This window comes from Oncorhynchus nerka, linkage group LG24 (assembly GCF_034236695.1).
Source record: "Oncorhynchus nerka isolate Pitt River linkage group LG24, Oner_Uvic_2.0, whole genome shotgun sequence".
Taxonomy (NCBI): Eukaryota; Metazoa; Chordata; class Actinopteri; order Salmoniformes; family Salmonidae; genus Oncorhynchus; species Oncorhynchus nerka.
In genome coordinates, this window is record NC_088419.1 from 33,541,984 (window position 1) to 33,562,203 (window position 20,220).

General features: G+C 42.2%; 1 protein-coding gene across 4 annotated transcripts in view; it reads left to right on the forward strand.

Moving 5' to 3' along the window:
• Positions 1-20,220, forward strand: part of itpk1a (inositol-tetrakisphosphate 1-kinase a) — a 65,079-nt gene that overhangs the window by 2,766 nt on the left and 42,093 nt on the right. For 3 of the 4 annotated variants that reach the window (XM_029631612.2, XM_029631610.2, XM_029631614.2), the window contains one exon: positions 8,597-8,621. The exons of the other annotated variant lie outside the window; for it this stretch is intronic. In XM_029631612.2, coding sequence (XP_029487472.1) covers positions 8,597-8,621 — 25 coding nt within the window. The remainder of the gene's footprint in view (positions 1-8,596; positions 8,622-20,220) is intronic. 4 annotated transcript variants of the gene reach the window in all.

Consider the following 20,220-nt stretch of genomic DNA (forward strand, 5'->3'; position numbering starts at 1 on the left):
AACCCCCACCTGTGGATGTCGGGCCCTCATTACCACCCTCATGGAGTCTGTTTCTGACCATTTGAGCAGACACATGCACATTTGTGGTCTGCTGGAGGTCATTTTGCAGGGCTCTGGCAGTGCTCCTCCTGCTCCTCCTTGCACAAAGGCGGAAGTAGCAGTCCTGCTGCTGGGTTGTTGCCCTCCTACGGCCTCCTCCACGTCTCCTGATGTACTGGCCTGTCTCCTGGTAGCGCCTCCATGCTCTGGACACTACGCTGACAGACACAGCAAACCTTCTTGCCACAGCTCGCATTGATGTGCCATCCTGGATGAGCTGCACTACCTGAGCCACTTGTGTGGGTTGTAGACTCCGTCTCATGCTACCACTAGCGTGAAAGCACCGCAACATTCAAAAGTGACCAAAACATCAGCCAGGAAGCATAGGAACTGAGAAGTGGTCTTTGGTCACCACCTGCAGAACCACTCCTTTATTGGGGGTGTCTTGCTAATTGCCTATAATTTCCACCTGTTGTCTATTCAATTTGCACAACAGCATGTGCAATTTATTGTCAATCAGTGTTGCTTCCTAAGTGGACAGTTTGATTTCACAGAAGTGTGATTGACTTGGAGTTACATTGTGTTGTTTAAGTGTTCCCTTTTTATTTTTTTGAGCAGTGTATATTTTGTTAACAATTAATAAAATAAACTAGGTGTCAAAATTATTGGCACCCCTGTTTTCAGTACTTTGTGCACCCTCACCTTGTGAGTATAACAACACTTAGCCTGTTTTATTTAACCTTTTATTTTGTCAAGGAGTCATACAGAGTCCAAGGTCTCTTTTTATGAGCCCAGAATTACAGAGAATGCACACATCAATATAAATACAAAATTCCCAGAAGAAAGAAAACACTGTCAAAAACCACAAACACATTCACCAGTAATACGCTTTTATATTGAAGAACTCATTGGGAGGGATCTTTGCCCTTTCCTCCAATGCGCTTATGGACTGCCCTCTTCAATTCAAACCACTGGTTTTCAAAGGGGTTCAAGTCTGGAGACTGAGATGGCCATTACAAAATGTTGATTTTTGTGGTCAATTATAAATGTATGTGTGGTTGAGGATATTGTCTTGCTGTAAGATCCACTTGTGGCCAATTTTCAACCAGGTTTTTTGGATAAAATGTCCCAGTACTTGGTAGAGTTCATGTTGTTAACCTTAACAAGGGTCCCAGGACCAGTGGATGAAAAATATCCCACCACCATATTTTACGGTAGGTAAAATATTATTTTATGCACAGGTTGTTTTAAACCACTCTTTTCCGCATTTTCAGTCAGGTTTGTTACCTCATTAGCTTGTTAGCTTACAACCTGGTAACTTTACCAGTATATCCAAACATTTGGGGGCACAGAAAGAAAGGACAAGTGGTGGCTTCTTCAGGAGATCAATAATCATACCAATGAAAGAATGCAATACTGTATCTTGCATCTCATCACAAACTTGGTGCTCTTAAAGAGACTGTGTACAGACAGTTTCCAATGCAATAGTTTTTACATAATGTAAACAAAACAATATTCCACAAATGACATTTCAATGAGAGGTATTTGTATCAACATTTTAGCAAATTTCTTTGCATGGTTACAAATGAGATTCTAGGACATATGTGCTTCAGATTTAGCTATCATTCATACACTCAATCGATTTTTAAAAAGTCGTATTTTCTGGTGCTCTTAATTCTGTTGTGCTACCAATGAAAAATGTTATTTAGAGCCCTGTGCATGTTACCTCATTTTACATATCCCAGTGAAACAGGAAGCTATGGAAGGCCACAATTCTAATGAGATTAACTTAATATCAATTATAATGATAATGCAGGTTTAATTGATTTTATTTCTAGGTAACTTAAGGATACCATTACTTTTGACGTCTCATTTTGAGATTTATTTTAAACAATCTTTCTCTGAGCAATTGTATTTGTATAAAATAGTTTTTTTTTAAACATACAAAGCTCTGAATTTGTTTTTATCTTCGACAGTATTTTTTTGCACGTCTTTATCAAGGGTGCCAGTAATTTGACCCAACTGTACCTCGGACTATGCTATGGGCAAGTGCAGTGTTCAGCCCTTCTCATTGTTAAAGCCATGAACTGAAAAGTGAATGTGGCAAAATACTGGAAAGTCATAGAGTCTTGTGCTAAAGTGGGTTTACCCTACGCCTGTTGATCTGTAGGTAATAGACGTTAATGGCCCAAGTTTGCAGCCTGGTCTCAAGCAGTATAGTAGTGTTAAATGCCGAAGTTGGAAATTTCCTCTCCATGACGTTTAACACATCAAGAAATGTCACATGGCTCTCACTTAAACCCATGCATGTTGCGCACACACACAGTGGATAGCGTTCTGTAAATACTGTAAGGCATCACTATGTAAAGCCACTCCTTCAGATGGAGGTATGGATAAGAAAGACTAAAGGGACAGTGTCACTGTTCCTCAACCTCCACGATAACAACACTTCTGGTCTCCCTTTTCAGCAATGTTTACCCTGTGGTTCACAAAACCTATGGGCAGGCATATTTTACTTGAACTGATTAGATTGTTGTGGTTGTGACTTGTCAAACAAATCCTGTCTCTCTCTCTCTCTGCAGAGCCAGACTAGCGCACGGTGGGGTGGGGGGGCTTAATGACACCTTCTTTTGGACCAGCATAGCCCCCCCCACCAAACATTGTAAATATTTTCACATGACCCTCCCCTTGTACTGTAAAATAATTGAACACCCTCCCCACCCTCAGAATTAACTCCAATGTTTACGACCCAAAATAACTTAACACTGTTTCTAAGCGTGGCTACCACTTCAGCATTTTTAACAGGTCTCTTTCCATTCATCAACTGGCCACTGAACAGTTTGGATTGATTTCATGTCAGTAAAAAAATTGATATCAATCATGACCCAAGGTATGTGGATACTTGTGGAACATCTCATTACAAAATCATGGGCATTAATATGTAGTTGGTCCTGCCCTTTGCAGCAATAACAGTCTCCAATCTTCTGGGAAGGCTTTCCGCTAGATGTTGGGACTTGCTTCCATTCAGCCACGAGCATGAGTGAGGTCGGGCACTGATGTTGGGTGATTAGGCCTGGCTCGCAGTCGACGTTCCAATTCATTCCAAAGGTGATTGATGGGGTTGAGGTCAGGGCTCTGCAGGCCAGTCAAGTTCTTCCACACTGATCTCGACAAACCATTTCTTTATGGACCTTTCTTTGTGCAAGGGGGCATTGTCATGCTGAAACAGGAAAGGGTCTTCCACAAAGTTGGACGCATAGAATTGTCTAGAATGTCATTGAATGCTGTAGTGTTAAGATTTCCCTTCATAAGCCTCCCGGGTGGCGCAGTGGTCTAAGGCTGTGCCACAGGAAGATACTGGGTTCGATCCCAGGCTCTGTCGCAGCCGGCTGCGACTGGGAGGTCCATGGGGCGACGCACAATTGGTCCGGGTTAGGGAGAGTTTGGCCGGCAGGGATATCCTTGTCTCATCGCCCACTAGCGACTTCAGTGGCGGGCCGGGCGCAGTGCACGCTGACCAGATCCCGGGTGTACGGTGTTTCCTCCAACACCTTGGTGCGGCTGGCTTCTGGTTTGGCTGTGCATTGTGTCAAGAAGCAGTGTTGCTAGGTTGGGTTGTGTTTCGGGAAGACGCGTGGCTCTCGACCTTCGCCTCTCCCGAGTCCGTACGGGAGTTGCACCGATGAGACAATTTGATACCACGAAATTGAGGATGAAAAAGGGATACAACATTTTTTTTCCTTCATTGCAACCAAGGGGCCTAGCCCAAACCATGAAAAACAGCCCTAGACCATTATTACAACTCCACCAAAATGTACAGTTGGCACTATGCATTCGGTCAGGTAGCGTTCTGCAGGCATCCACCAAACCCAGATTTGTCCTTCAGACTGCCAAATGGTGAAGCGTGATTCATCATTCCAGACCACGTGTTTCTACTACTCCAGAGTCCAATGGCGGCAAACTTTACACCACTCCAGCCGTCACTTGGCATTGCCCATGGTCTTAGGCTTTTGTGTGACTGCTCGGCCTTGGAATCCCATTTCATGATGCTCCTGATGAACAGTTCTTGTGCTGACGTTGCTTTCAGAGGCAGTTTGGAACTCTTTATTAAGTGTTACAACCGAGGACAGACTATTTTTAGTGTTACAAGCTTCAGCACTCTGCGGTCCCCTTCTGTGTGCTTGTGTGGCCTACCACTTCGCCGCTGAGCCTTTGTTGCACTTTTGACGTTTCTACTTCACAATAATGGCACTTAAAGTTGACCGGGGTAGCTCTAGCAGGGTAGAAATTTGACAAACTGACTTGTTGGAAATGTGGTATCCTAGGCCTGTGCCTGTTTAAAGTCACTGAGTTCTTCAGTAAGGCAAATGTTTGTCTGTGGCGGTTGCATGGCTGTGTGCTCGATTTTTATAGATCTGTTCACAACGGGTGTGGCTGACAATGGCCGAATCCACTAATTTGAAGGGATGTCCACATACTTTGTGTGGAAGAAAAGCCTAGGCATAACCCCCAGAGAGCGAAATGCTGGTGGCATGCTACAACACCGACATGCATTTCTTGGTCAGATGGCTACTGCATCTGCTTTACAGGAGGAGGCTATTTAGTTTAATGTATTACTGTTAGTTTATAGGATTAACTCAGTTTCAGGTCTACCAGACTTTCTCACCTCAAGTTCAACTGTCAGAGTCCGTTGGAGCACCGGGGTGCACTGCCGTTGTATCATAGGCCTGCAGTAGCTAAAGCTTAATAGCCACACTATACCAAACCTTCATCAACATTTCTAAACTTTAGAATATCAAAACGAAGTCAAGCCAATATTTATAAGGAGAATATGAGCAGTAGCTTGAATGTAAACCAAGAAAAAATGCACTATCCTCCCCTGTTGTGTGTGTGTGTGTGTCCTCCTGAGTGGCGCAGTCTAAGGTACTGCATCACAGTGCTAGCTGTGCCACTAGAGGTTCTGGGTTTGAGTCCAGGCTCTGTCGCAGCCGGCCGTGACGGGGAGACCCATTGGGCAGAGGCGACATTTGGCCCAGCGTCGTCCAGGTTAGTGGAGAGTTTGGCCAGCAGGGCTGTCCTTGTCCCATCATGCACTAGTGACTCATGGCGTGCCGGGCGCAGTTCACGCTGACATGGTCGCCAGGTGTAGTGTTTCCGACATTGGTGCTGGCTTCCGGGTTAAGTGGGCATTGTGTCAAGAACCAGTGCGGCTTGGTTGTGGTTTTTGAGGACGCATGGCTCTCGACTTTCGCCTCTCACGAGTACTTACGGGAGTTGCAGCGATGAGACGAGACTAAGTACCAATTGGATACCACAAAATTGAGCAGAAAAAAAGGGTCAAAAATATTAAGTATATAACAGACAACCCTCCCAAAGCCCCCCAAAAAGTTTGACAACCCTCTATTTTTGGACCACCCCTGCCCCCACAGTAATTTTTGATCTGTCCTTTAGCAATAGTGGCAGTGACTCCTCAAGTGGACAGCAAGCAAACAAGATAATAAAAATCCAGACCCTTTTCCTTCAAAATATTTGCTTTTAGAATGTCAGGATATTGTTAAAAAAAGAGGAAATTAATCCATAACCTGGTAATGGTTAGAGTAATGGATTATTAAAAAAATAAAACTGTAAATGTAATCCGTTAAATTACCAGCTAAAATATTGTAATCAGATTATAGCGACATATAACTAGATTGCATTTAAATTCAGACAGAATGTTTGCGAAAAAAAAATCATTCAACGTTTTGTTTTCTTAATGACTTTCAAATCAGCATTTGAAACCAGGTATATGTTGAGTCAGAGACTACTATGACACACCAAATGCATTTAATGGATTGCGGGAAAAGAGTAGGAATATGCTTTTCTAGGCTACAGTCCAAGCTAAGTCTTCCAATTGTGCAACGGCTGTCGGCATCCAAAGATATCCAAGTTGAGTAAACGCTTGGAGGTAAGGACGACCGCAGCCTATGGGAAGAAATGGATATCACTTATTTATATCTACATAGCACATTGATATGTTGCCCTGCTGCTCTCATTTAGCTATTGGCGCCTTAGCGATTGTGGTGGATGACTTAACAAATGTATGTGTATTTTAACCCAATAATGGATGAATTGCTTGAATGCTGCCTATCAATCGTTGTATTTAACTATTGGACAGCCAGTGAAAAATATGCTTTTGCAACTGCTGCATAATGCAGAGCCCAACCTATGGAATAAAATTGATGGTGTCTCTACCTTCTGAACTGTGGTATTGTGTTCATACTGTCAAAAATGAGTTTAATTCAACAAAACCACAAGTGGGGCATACACATGCTAAAACTTTCCACTTGATAGTTAGTTGCTAAATGTTTTGACTTTATATATTCAAGAATCAATGGGTGTATATACAGTTCATTCTGAAAGTATTCAGACCTCTTAACTTTTTCTACGTTTTGTTACGTTAGCCTTACTCAAATGGATCAAATTGTTTTTTTTGTCTCCATCTACAGTCGTGGCCAAAAGTTGAGAATGACACATTAATTGTCACAAAGTTTGCTGCTTCAGTGTCTTTAGATATTTGTCAGATGTTACGATGGAATACTGAAGTATAATTACAAGCATTTCATAAGTGTCAAAGGCTTTTATTGACAATTACATGAAGTTGATGCAAAGAGTCAATATTTGCAGTGTTGACCCTTCTTTTTCAAGACCTCTGCAATCCGCCCTGGCATGCTGTCAATTAACTTCTGGGCCACATCCTGACTGATGGCAGCCCCTTCTTGCATAATAAATGCTTGGAGTTTGTCAGAATTTGTGGGTTTTTGTTTGTCCACCCGCTTCTTGAGGATTGACCACAAGTTCTCAATGGGATTAAGGTCTGGGGAGTTTCCTGGCCATGGACCAAAATATCAATGTTTTGTTCCCCGAGCCACTTAGTTATCGCTATTGCCTTATGGCAAGGTGCTCCATGCTGGAAAAGGCACTGTTCCTGGATGGTTTGGAGAAGTTGCTCTCTGAGGATGCCTTGGTACCATTCTTTATTCATGGCTGTGTTCTTAGGAAAAATTGTGAGTGAATCCACTCCCTTGGCTGAGAAGCAACCCCACACATGAATGGTCTCAGGATGCTTTACTGTTGGCATGACACAGGACTGATGGTAGCGCTCACCTTGTCTTCTCCGGACAAGCTTTTTTCCGGATACCCCAAACAATCGGAAAGGGGATTCAGAGAAAATGACTAACCCAGTCCTCTGCAGTCCAATCCCTGTACCTTCTGCAGAATATCAGTCTGTCCCTGATGTTTTTCCTGGAGAGAAGTGGTTCTTTGCTGCCCTTCTTGACACCAGGCCATCCTCCAAAGGTTATCGCCTCACTGTGCGTGCAGATGCACTCACACCTGCCTGCTGCCATTCCTGATCAAGCTCTGTACTGGTGGTGCCCCGATCCCACAGCTGAATCAACTTTAGGAGGTGGTCCTGGTGCTTGCTGTCCTTTCTTGGGTGCCCTGAAGCCTTCTTCACAACAATTGAACCGCTCTCCTTGAAGTTCTTGATGATGTGATAAATGGTTGATCTAGGTGCAATCTTACTGGCAGCAATATCCTTGCCTGTGAAGCCCTTTTTGTGCAAAGCAATGATGAGGGTACGTGTTTCCTTGCAGGTAACCATGGCTGACGGAGGAAGAACAATGATTCCAAGCACCACCCTCCTTTTGAAGCTTCCAGTCTGTTATTCAAACTCAATCAGCATGACCGAATGATCTCCAACCTTGTCCTCGTCAACACTCACATCTGTGTTAACGAGAATCACTGACAATGTCAACTGGTCCTTTTGTGGTAGGGCTGAAATGCAGTGGAAATGTTTTTGGGGGATTTAGTTCATTTGCATGGCAAAGAGGGACTTTGCAGTTCATCTGATCACTCTTCATAACATTCTGGAGTATATGCAAATTTCCATTATACAAACTGAGGCAGCAGACTGAAATGAATTAATATTTGTGTCATTCTCAACTTTTGACCACGACTGTACACTTACTACCCCATGTTTTAGTTTTCCCCCGCCACATTTTTAAGAATAAAGAACTGAGATACATAAAATCTGGTAAGTATTCAGACACTACTCAGTACTCACCTTTGGCAGTGATTATAGCCTTGAGTCTCCTTGGGTATGACGCTACAAGCTTGGCACAACTGTATTTGGGGAGTTTCTCTCATTCTTCTCTGCAGAACCTCTCAAGCTCTGTCAGGTTGGATGGGGAGCGTCGCTGCACAGCCATCTTCAGGTCTCTCCAGAAATGTTTGATCAGGTTCATGTCCGGGCTCTGGCTTGGGCCACTCAAGGACAGTCAGAGACTTGTCCCGAAGCCACTCCTGTGTTGTCTTTGCTGTGTGCTTAAGGTCGTGTTACGGCTGGTTTGTCACGCAAATTTTAATTTAAAATAAACTTTTTATTATCCCCATCTGTCATGTCAAAGTGAGGGTTTCGGACAGCTATCTCATAGTAGACATGTTAAAAGGACTTATCTGATGTATTCTCTATTGCCACGAAGTTGTAATGAGGGTTCCTTTTCTCCTTTTCCCTTAGGAAACGAGGCATAGAAATGGTTCAGGTAAGTTTCTTTTAGACTGTTTATCCTAACCTCACACCAGTCATACTGGTGTTTTCTTGTCCTTCAATGCAAAATGCAGTTCTGATATGGGGAACCACACCTAACTCCAATCAAATTGTATTTGTCACATGCACGGAATACAACAGACCTTAGTGAAATGCTTACTTACAAGCCCTTAACCAACAATGCAGTTTTAAGAAAAACGAGTTAAGTTAAAAATAACAAATGATTAAAAAGCAGCAATAAAATAACAGTAGCGAAGCATTATACAAGGGGTACCGGTAGAGTTAATGTGCGGGGGGCACAGGTTAGTTGAGGTAATATGTACATCACAATATGTACTCACAAATTTTGTATGTATTTTTCTGCTACCTCATTAACACTAGAACCACCAAGACGGTTAATCTGACTGTTTTCAAATTTGTAATTTTAACCTTGAATCCACCTGTCCCTGACTTTTTCTAAATGTGTGTATTTTACACTAGCAGTACTTTGAGATAAATATTGTTGGATTCTGGGGTGAACATTGTTCTACTCAGAGTATAGGAACATAAGTTACAAAGGTGACATGAGGGGTGCCGTAATGAAGCTCGGGAGGGGCTGAGTGCAGGGAAAACAATCGCATGTGACAGTACTGATAAGGGGAGAAACCGTTGAGGGCTCGTATCGCTTAGTTCCCTGCTTAGAAAGAATGATGTAATGTTTATAGATCAGGAGACTCCACCCAAAGTGGGGTATGAATACCACCATGGGGGAAGCCATGTCTTGGTCTGAATTACAGCTGTAATGACCCTTTGGGAAGAATTCAACTTGGTTAAGCTTCTCTAGTGTCCATTAGAACGTAACAATATCAGAAGACAACTTTCTGAGCATTTCTACATCCAAAAGCCATGCCTGTCAAAATGGGCATCAATAGACTCCAGTCTAATAAATCCATTTAATATACACAATCACAAAGGTCATAAACATGATACTATGTATTTAAAAAGAACAGAATAGCGTGTTGAGTTTTTATCTGTGCTTAATAGACATTGGCTGTGCCATGCCAATGAAATCAACTTGTTAATTTAGCAGACATCACACGCTTATTCCTCTGCCCGACCAGTCAACACACAAATGTTACAGCATAAATACAGAATAAAAAAGGGTATTTTTCCCTGAAATGTCTATTGCTGATTCCTTATTTGTCAAGTCACGCTACACTGGTTAGCAGTCTCTTAATTCTCAGTTTGACAATTGATAATATTTTCACCCATTGTCAATGTCATCTTGTCTTAAGGTCACATCTATATGTGTATGACGATGGGTCAATCTCACATTGAAATTGGTTTTAATATAGTTTGGATGGGACATTAGCTGGGAAGGCAACTGTCTTAAACCTTGTTCACACTGAAGGCATTAATGCTCAAATCCGTTATGGAATACTGACCAAACGTTAAGTTACAGGTGACCACATCAGATCTGTGTGTGTTCAGACGGCAGTCACTTTCTTTCATAGCTACGCTAGTTGGCATAGTAATGACAGGGGTGTGCGTAGTGGTGTAGGCTGATTGGTGCTCACGCTTCATATCACTCAAGTTATGTAGCAAGGTAAGGCAACAATGCCTGCCATGGACCTTTCCCAGTTGCTTTGAATGTTCAAAATCAGTCTAAGAACACATTTAAAGCCTCATAAGATTATCAAACTTCCCAAGCAAGTCCTATTTGGCGAGCCGCAGCTAGCTAGGAAGCTGTTCAGCATTCTAGCACATTCACTCATTTGTTTGTAAACAATTAACAAACTAGTTAGCTACCTACCACCTGTTTTTGTCAAACTGTCAGAGTAGCTAGCAAGCAACAAGATATGCTAAATAACATCTAACCACGTGAAGGCAAATCAATCAGACAAGTCGCATGGCCAGAAGGTGGCTTGAAATGTCAGATTTCGTCCACTTTTTGGCTGTTCTGACTGCAGGAAAAATTAGATTAAACATTTGACTGATTTACATTTGTTGTCCTGAGGTTTATTACATATTTTAACAAATGTATTCATTTTGCTATTTATTATGGAATATCTACGCAATTGATATCATTGTCAGAATGACCATGGCCATTCTAGTAGTTAAGGAATTCAATCCCTCTTATGTTACTAGCAACATTTCACCCTCAAAATAGTCTGAATAAATCAAGAAATCTAATTGATTTTGAAGTTTTCACCGAAGAGGTCTTAGTCACTCAATTCCACATCTCGCTTAGGCAGGGTTTCCCAAATTCAGTCCTTAGGACCCCAAAGGGTGCACATTTGAGGTTTTTACCTGAGCGCTACACAGCAGATTCAACTAATCATCAAGCTTTGATTATTTTTATCAGCTGTGTAGTGCTAGGGCAAAAACCAAAATGTTCACTCCTTGGGGTCCCAAGGACTGAGTTTGGGAAATGCATTTTGCGGTATTTCTCAAGTAAAAAAACATTTGGAAGAAAGCTAGTAGTGCACTGCGGAGTGTATCAAGTCAGCTGCTGCTGCGCTCAGGACTGATTTATGAGAACATGTCTAACTTCAGCAAGCTGTCAAACATTGCAAATAAAGTATACATGCTGTTTCAGTGCCCACAATCACTAGCTAGTTCCATCTGTCTATGAAGCTAGCTATTAGGTAGCAGGCACATTGAGCAGGCAGGCCACGTTAGCTAAATCAACTCAAGTCACTGGTGAGTAGAAAAGTGCTTTGGTGCAGTTTTTAAATATTACCGTAGTGTGCATTTGTCTGCCAGTGTTTCATTTAAGCAATAATACATGAGGCCATGTGTTATGAAATTTGTCATGGCTGTGATGTGATCATAACCACGAGGCGAAGCAGAGTAACCACCATTGTCTAAAGCAAATTATATTACAAAACAGGTCGCAGCGGGACACAAGATGCGCACGAATGGCTTTTGAAATGTGGAATATTGACAAGTGGCAGTTGTAATGCAAGTGTGCATCGTTTCAATTATAATTTTGACAAAAAGTGTCACTCTTGTGCTCACTCTCAATCACATCAGCAAGTGGCCGCTTGATAAAGGTTTAGGTCAAGGGTTCTTTCAACAACATTGGCGAGGTGTGTCTTATGCAAACATGTCTAATGCTCTGCATAATTTGGGCAGGTCTGTCTCACTCTGTAGATTCTGCTATACGATTGGATAGAGCACAATCAGCGCAGCTGTTTCTCCGTGCATGACTATTCTCCCTTGGTGTTACCATGCACATTTTGTTGTTGTTGAAAGGATCTGTTTTGATTTAGTTTAGCTGTTTTTAGAGCACAATGTATAAGATTACATGGACAAGGGGAACCTGATCCTAGATCAGCACTACTACTGACACACTTGACACATACAGCCCCTGATACCATTACGCTGACTACAATGATGTAACGGTACACACACAAATACTGAAGATATTGTTTGCTGTATATTTGTGACGACCCTCTGTCCTGCCAAGTCTAAACTTATTTAATTATTATATATATATATATATATATATATATATATATATTGTTGCCAAAAGTAAAACTACAGATTGAAGATTTCAGGAAGGTGTATGATGTAACATATATAGTCGGTTTTCAAAATGGAGGCCTGTGTGGAAAGTTGAATAACCTTTCTAGTTGCGAAGACTCTGGGGATACGCCATATACTCTGAAATAGAATTTCTCATCTTTGACGCAAACTGCAAGGAAGGGTAAAAATGTGAGTTGGATCATATTGGTAGGTCAAATAATTTTAGCTTACTGTAAGAGGAACATTGCAGTCTTCATCTGGTTTTGGTAGACATCAAATAGAATGTTATTGGTCACATACACATGGTTAGCAGATGTTAATGCGAGTGTAGCGAAATGTTTCTGCTTCTAGAGCCGACAGTACAGTAAAATCTAACAATTGCACAACTACCAAATACACACGTAAAGGGATGGAATAAACATATGGATGAGTGATGGCCGAGTGGCATAGCCAAGATACAATCAATTGTATAAAATACCGTGTATACATATGAAATTAGTAAATAAAGATTATTAAACTAGTTATTCATTTATTAAAGTGGCCAATGATTTGAGTCTGTGTAAGCAGCAGCCTCTGTTAGTTATGGCTGTTTAACAGTCTGATGGCCTTGAGATGAAGCTGTGTTTCAGTCTCTCTGTCCCAGCTTTGATGCACCTGTACTGACTTCATCTTCTGGATGGTAGCTGGGTGAACAGGCAGTGGCTCGGGTGGTAAGCATTTCACTGTAATACACCTGTTGTATTCGGCGCATGTGTCAAATAAAATGTGATTTGTTGCACTTGATCTCTTTGGTCTTCCTCTGACATTGGGGTCTGTAGGTGTCCTGGAGGGCAGGTAGTTGGCCCATGGTGATGTGTTGTGCAGACCGCACCGTCCTCTGGCGAGCCTTGCGGTTGAGGACGGTGCAGTTGCCGTTCCAGGCAGTGATACAGCCCGACAGGATGCTCTCAATTGTGCATCTGTAAAGGTTTGTGGGTTTAGGTGACAAGCCAAATTTCTTCAGTCTCCTGAGGTTGAAGAGGCGTTGTTGCGCCTTCTTCACCACACGGTCTGTGTGGGTGGACAGTTTCAGTTTGTCTGTGATGTGTACGTCAACTTAACTTTCCACTTGTCCACTACTGTCCCATTTGTGGATAGGGGGAGTGCTCCCTCTGCTGTTTCCTGAAGTCAACGATCATCTCCTTTGTTTTGTTGACGTTGAGTGTGAGGTCGTCTTCCTGACACCACGCTCCGAGGGCCCTCGCCTCCTCCCTGTAGGCTGTCTCGTCGTTGTTGGTAAACAAGCCCACTACTGTTTTTGTCTGTGCATGCTCTGAGGACGTGGCTAGGGATGCCGTCTGGGCCAGCAGCTTTGCAGGGGTTAACACATTTAAATGACTTACTCAAGTCGGCCACGGAGAAGGAGAGAGGGGGGCCCGCAGTCCTTGGTAGCGGGCCCCGTCGGTGGCAATGCATTTCCCTCAAAGCAGGCAAAGGTTTTTAGTTTGTCTGAAAGCAAGACCTCCGTGTCTGTGACGTGGCTGGTTTCTTTTTGTAGCCTGATCGTTGCCTGTAGACCCTGCCACATACGTCTTGTGTCTGAGCAGTTGAATTGCGACTTTGTCCTGAAACCGACATTTCGCTTGTTTGATTGCCTTAACTAGGAATATAGTTATTCCTGCCTTATCTTTTCATGTTGAATACGGTGGTTTGCGCTTTCAGTTTTGCGCAAATTCCGCCATCTATCCACGGTTTCTGGTTAGGGTAGGTTTTAATAGTCAAAGTGGGTACAACATCTCCAATGCACTTCCTTATAAACTCACTCACCGAGTCAGCCTTTTAAATCGGTGTTATTCTCTGAGGCTTCCCGGAACATTTCCCAGTCTGCGTAATCAAAACAATCTTGAAGTGTTGAATGGTGCTAGTCGCGGGTACACCCTATTTGAGTTTCTGCCTGTAGGAGCACAATGGATTCGAAAATTGATTCGTGGTCGGATTTGTTTTGGGTCACCCTCTGGGATTAGATCCAATGTCCTGGGTGGTGGTCTGAACAAAGTTTCCGGCTTCGGCAAAGTCATATTCCTGGTCGTAACTGGTAAGTTGATGTCGCTCTTAGAGCCAATAGTTCTTCCCGGCTGTATGTAAAAACATTTAAGATTTTCTGGGCTAACAATGTCAGAAATAATACAAAAAAATATATTTAAAAATACTGCATAGTTTCCTAAGGGCTCAACGCGAGGCAACCATCTTTGTCAGCGCTATCTTGCTGCCCACATTGCCCCCAAGCACAGATGGTGGATTTTAAGACCGATTTGATGGACTGTTCAATTATTTCCATTGGGGTCAGGAAACTCAAGCGCAGCTGAAGTATTTTTTTAGGGGGGACACTTTGAACCCAGGTCATTTTTACATGCCAGGGGTTAAGGTAAAGATTCGTTGGGGAAAGCAGATCCTACTTATGCAGTGAACGGCAACGTCTGTTTGGTACCCGGTTTCCATAATTGTAATCAATGATCGAAGACATGTTTTGAATGACTTAATGGTGCCAATCATGTTGCTTTTTATGGCCCTTTTAATTGCAACATGAGGGAGTTACAAATTATCTGTGTGGCTCCCCGGAATGAATGATTGAGTGATTAGAGAGCTGGTCCTCTTTAGATCAGTTGGCAGAGCATGGCGCTTGCAATGCCAGGGTAGTGGGTTTGATTCCCGAGACCGCCCGTACGTAATGTGTATGACTGTTAGTCTCTTTTTGGGGGGGCCCTGCCCATTCTACATTTGGTTTAGATATTCAATCTCCAGCATAAGTTGATTTAACTCGTCAAATGCTTGAAGACTAGTTGAATCAAGTGTTGGAGTGAACCAAATGTGGAATGGCCGGGTGGGTGTGTTTGTCTAACGACCAAGCTGGGAAACACTGGGGACGTAGAATTGTAGAGGTCACTAGTGTCTTGGAGGGTTTAAGCAGAGGTTAGAACCACTCCAATTCCACAACATACTGGCTTTGTCCCAAATGGTACCCTCTTCCCTAATTTAGAATGTGCTATTCAGAGTGTGGTTAAATCTTATAAGTTCCCAATGAAAATTAGCTTAATGAGTACTACATAATATAACATACAATATGGGAATGAGGTAGATAGATGGGCTGTATACAGATGGGCTATGAACAGGTGCAGTGATCTGTGAGCTGTTCTGACAGCTGGTTCTTAAAGCTAATGAGGGAGATGGGAATCTCCAGCTTCAGTGATTTTTGCAGTTTGTTCCAGTCAGTGGCAGCAGAGAACTGGAAAGAAAGGCGACCAAAGGAGGAATTGGCTTTGGGGGTGACCAGTGAGATATACCTGCTGGAGGGTGTGCTACGAGTGGGTGCTGCTATGGTGACCAGCGAGCTGAGATAGGGCGGGGCTTTACCTAGCAGAGACTTGTAGATGACCTGTAGCCAGTGGGTTTGGCTACGAGTATGAAGCGAGGGCCAGCCAACGAGAGCGTACAGGTCGCAGTGGTGGGTAGTATATGGGGCTTTGGTGACAAAACGGATGGCACTGTGATAGACTACATCCAGTTTGCTGAGTAGAGTGGTGGAGGCTATTTTATAGATGACATTGCCGATTTAGAGCTTTAATCTACATGTCATTCACATCTGTTCTAATATATTTCTTTCTGAATGTTCTATGTGGTTTGTGATGCAGCCCTTGTCTAATGATCACAGACATTATACAAGGTACATGTAATGCTTGAATCCCTAATGGTGAAGCTGCCACGTCTGTTTGGGATATTACAACGAAGTTATTTACCACGCTGCTGGATGCTCCTCTCCTCCGTTTTGTGAACAGAATCAAAATAATAAAGGCCCTGGGGAGAACAGTGTCACTGTTTCACATTGTGCAGAGTTGCTCTTTAAGAATATGAATCACTAAGTGCTAAACAATAGGTGGGTTAACACGGATCGCCATTTGCTGTGAGTAAAGTAATGCTCCCTATATTTTTTTAAAATGTATTTTTCCTCAATAGGTGGGTAAACTCCTACGCAAAATAAACAGTGCATAAACAGCATTTACGTGTGTTCGCATGCAATCCTTATACAGAATTGGGCCTAGAATTGGGCCTAAGTCTCACCAATATAATACTTTTTTTAGGGAGTTTTTTAGGGAGTTGAGCCAGAACAGCTTCAATGCACCTTGGCATAGATTCTACAAGTGTCTGGAACTCTATTGGAGGGATGCGACACCATTCTTCCACGAGAAATTACATTTGGTGTTTTGTTGATGGTGGAAAACCGCTGCTCCAGAATCTCCCATAAGTGTTCAATTGGGTTGAGATTTGGTGACTGAGACGGCCATTGCATATGGTGGACATTTTTGTTTTCATGCTCATTAAACCATTCAGTGACCACTTGTGTCCTGTGGATGGGGGCATTGTCATCCTAAAGTATGGGGGCATAGCTGAAATATTGGCCTGGCCAGCATTTTATACATGACCCTAAGCATGATACATTTGATCTTGCAATGTGCATACATTTTTAAGTTTCATTGCCGTCTGTCCATTTTGAAAAGATGTCCTGGGAACTGTCCCAAAGTCATCATGTCTTTTGTTTTAAGAAGGTGGATGTGAAAGGCTAGGGAACCACTTTGTATACGCTCTCTCTGGGACCTGTCGTATCTACACGCAGACGCACCTGTCACGCTCGCACGCACAGACACATTTTAAAGGAGGCCGGGGTTTGATCCCCAGCTCTGCCACTCTCATGACGATCTTCACCCCTGTCTTGCAATGGGTAATTTTATACCTACAGTTGCATGCAATAAAAATGTAGGTTGCGCCGCAGTACTGGCCAAATAATCACTGCAATGCGTCTTCTAGTGATGGCTTGTCACAACCACCAAACCTGTTGTAAAAATTGTTTTAGTGCCCGCAACTTTACCATAATGTACCGATTTTTATTTATTTATTTTTTAAAATAATTTTTATATTTTTTTTATTTAAAAAAAATAAATAATAATGGCTTTAGGGCTTCCCTCCAGCTGTTTACCGTCTGCCAGACAGTTCAGCTGATAAGAAACCTGTGAGCACTAGGAAAGAACTACTTTTCTCTGTCCTCTCAGCCTGGATTTTGTTTTTTACCAATGATTGTGACTTAATGTTAACAGTTTATCCCATTTTTGTTGAAGTAGCCTATCATTTGCATAAATAGACTTGGGCTACTATGTTTTAGTGCAACTATTATTCGGATGCTACCGATGCACCTTACGTGGGAGCTAACAATGGTCTTAATGCTATCAAGATACTAGAAAACAATTTGAACAAATCCACATTATTGTATTGAAGTAGGAGTGGACTTTGAGTAGATTCCTTGTCACATGTCATCCTTGGGCGGGGAACACCCAGTCATAGGTCGGCTGTCACAAGAGACTAAATAAATATTTGTTAATGATCAACTTTTTTATTTTTTTACACTTTTAACGTGAGTTGTTTTTTTCCTTGTGTTTTTGTTGGACCCTTTGTGCTTTGAGTATTCCATCAGGTAAATTACGCTTTAAAAAAAAAGGTTTCTGGTAGAACTCTTTCCACAGAGGGTTGTACATGGAACCAAAAATGGGTTCTCCTATGGGAACCCATTGTGAGTGTCGCAACCCGCATGCCCCACCCACCTGAACTCTCTCATTTTCAGCCACCTATTTCCTGTCTTTGAGAGGAGCAAAATCCACTTGTCAGTTTAATTTGACTTGGTGAAACTTTCCCACTTTTGCTTGTGCCATTCGGTTTTCCCTGTTAACATAAAGACTGCGAACACATTTGTAATGACATGGGTGGACTTAGTGATTGGAGGCCTCAGGCAGAGGGCATATCAATCACAGAAGTATTCATACCCTTGAGTCAATGCATGTTAGAATCACCTTTTGACAGCCATTATAGCAGTGAGTCTTTCTGGGTAAGCCTGAAAGCACTTCGCACACCTGGATTGTACAATAACATGATGCAGCCACCACTATGCTTGAAAATATTGGGTGTTACTCAATGTATTGAATTTGCAGTAGTACTTTAGTGCCTAGTTGCAAACAGAATGCATGTTTTGGAATATTTTTTATTTTGTACAGGCTTCCTTTTAACTCTGTCAATTAGGTTTGTATTGTGGAGTAACTACAATGATGATCCATCCTCAGTTCTCTCTTATCACAGCCATTAAACTCTGTTTTAAAGTCACCATTGGCCTCGTGGTGAAGTCCCTGAGTGGTTTCCTTCTTCTCCGGCAATGGAGTTAAGAAAGACACTCGTATCTTCGTAGTGATACACCAAGTGTAATTAATAACTTAGGTATATTCAATGTCTGCTTTTTAATTTTATTTTTACCCATCTACCAATAGGTGCCCTTTGCAAGGCATTGCAAAACCTCTCTGGTTGATTCTGTGTTTTGAAATTCACTGCTCGACTGCGGGACCTTACAGATAATTTGATATCTGGGGTACAGATGGGTCATTCAAGAGTCCATGCAACTTATTATGACTTAAGCCTAATTTCTATTTAGGTTTGAATACTTATTGACTTATTGACTCAAGACATTTCAGCTTTTTCATTTAACATTATAAAAAAACATTATTCCACTTTGACATTATGGGTTATTGTGCGTGTGTGTAGGCCAGTGACCGTCTCAATTTAATCAATTTTAAATCCAGTCTGTAACACAACTATGTGGAAGGGGTGTGAATACTTGAATGAAGGTGGTTGTTTGACTGAATTTCACTTTTTTGAAGCCCTTTTTTGTTGTCAATGTGGCCTTACTAATCTGGCAGTGGTGGAAACATTCTTCAGTTGTCATACTTGAGTAAAAATGAAGGAACTGTGATTGGTCCAGAGAGGACCGGTTCAAGAAAGGGTTAACAAAATCCTACCTCAATACAGAGCACTTCACTTACAAACCGAAGATGCTTTCCAAAATCACCTAATTAAATGGTCTTTTGTGGCTAATCTTGGCTTTGGCTCGCTGCACCGGGAATCACACATACATTCTTCATTTAAGCTGTTCTTGGTCTTTATCTCAATGTTCTGTCCTTTGTTCTATGTACTCCTTATTTCTTTGTCCGTTCCTTTATCCATTCTCTCTTTTTCCCTCATGCGTAATAGCCTCGGCCCTTTGACTTGCGCCGGTAAATAAGGGATGCTTTCGGGTATTCCCGGAGTGTCCCCGCCCCTCTGACTCCACTTGGCCCCAAACCTCTGGATGGTTCACAATTTCTTATACAGTACCATTCAAATGTTTGGACACTTACTGATTCAAGGGTTTTCCTTTTTTATTTTTACCATTTTTAATAATAGTGAAAACAAACTGAAATAACACGTGTTAAACTACTCAAAATATATTTTAGATTCTTCAAAGTAGCCACCCTTTGCCTTGATGGCAGCTTTGCACACTCTTGGAATTCTCTCAAACCGCTTCATGAGGTAGTCACCTGAAATTAATTTCAATTAACAGGTGTGCCTTAAGTACATTTGTGACATTTCTTTCCTCAATGCGTTTGAGCCAATCAGTTGGGTTGAGACAAGGTAGGGTTGGTATAAAGAAGATGGCCCTATTTAGTAAAAGATCAAGTCCATATTAATTCAAGAACAGCTCAAATAAGCAAGCCAAACAACAGTCCATTACTTTAAGACATAAAGGTTAGTCAATCTGGAAAATGCTGACTTGCTGCAAAGAAACCACTACTAAAGGACACTAATAAGAAAAGACTTGCATGGGCCAAGAAACATGATTAATGGACATTAGACTGGAAATCCTGTCCTTTTGGTCTGAGTCCATCCGCTGTCTTTATGAGATGCAGAGGAGGTGAACGGATGATCTCTGCATGTGTGGTTCCCACCGTGAAGCATGGAGGTATGAGTGTGTGGGGGTGCTTTGCTGGTGACACAGTCTGATGTTTTTAGAATTCAAGGCACACTTAACTGACATGGCTACCGTAGCGATACGCCTCCCCATCTGGTTTACGCTTAGTCCCACTATCATTTGTTTTTCAATAGGACAGTAACCCAACACACCTCCAGGCTGTGTAAGGGCTATTTGACCAAGGAGCGTGATTGAGTGCTGCATCAAATGACCTGGCCTCTACAATCAC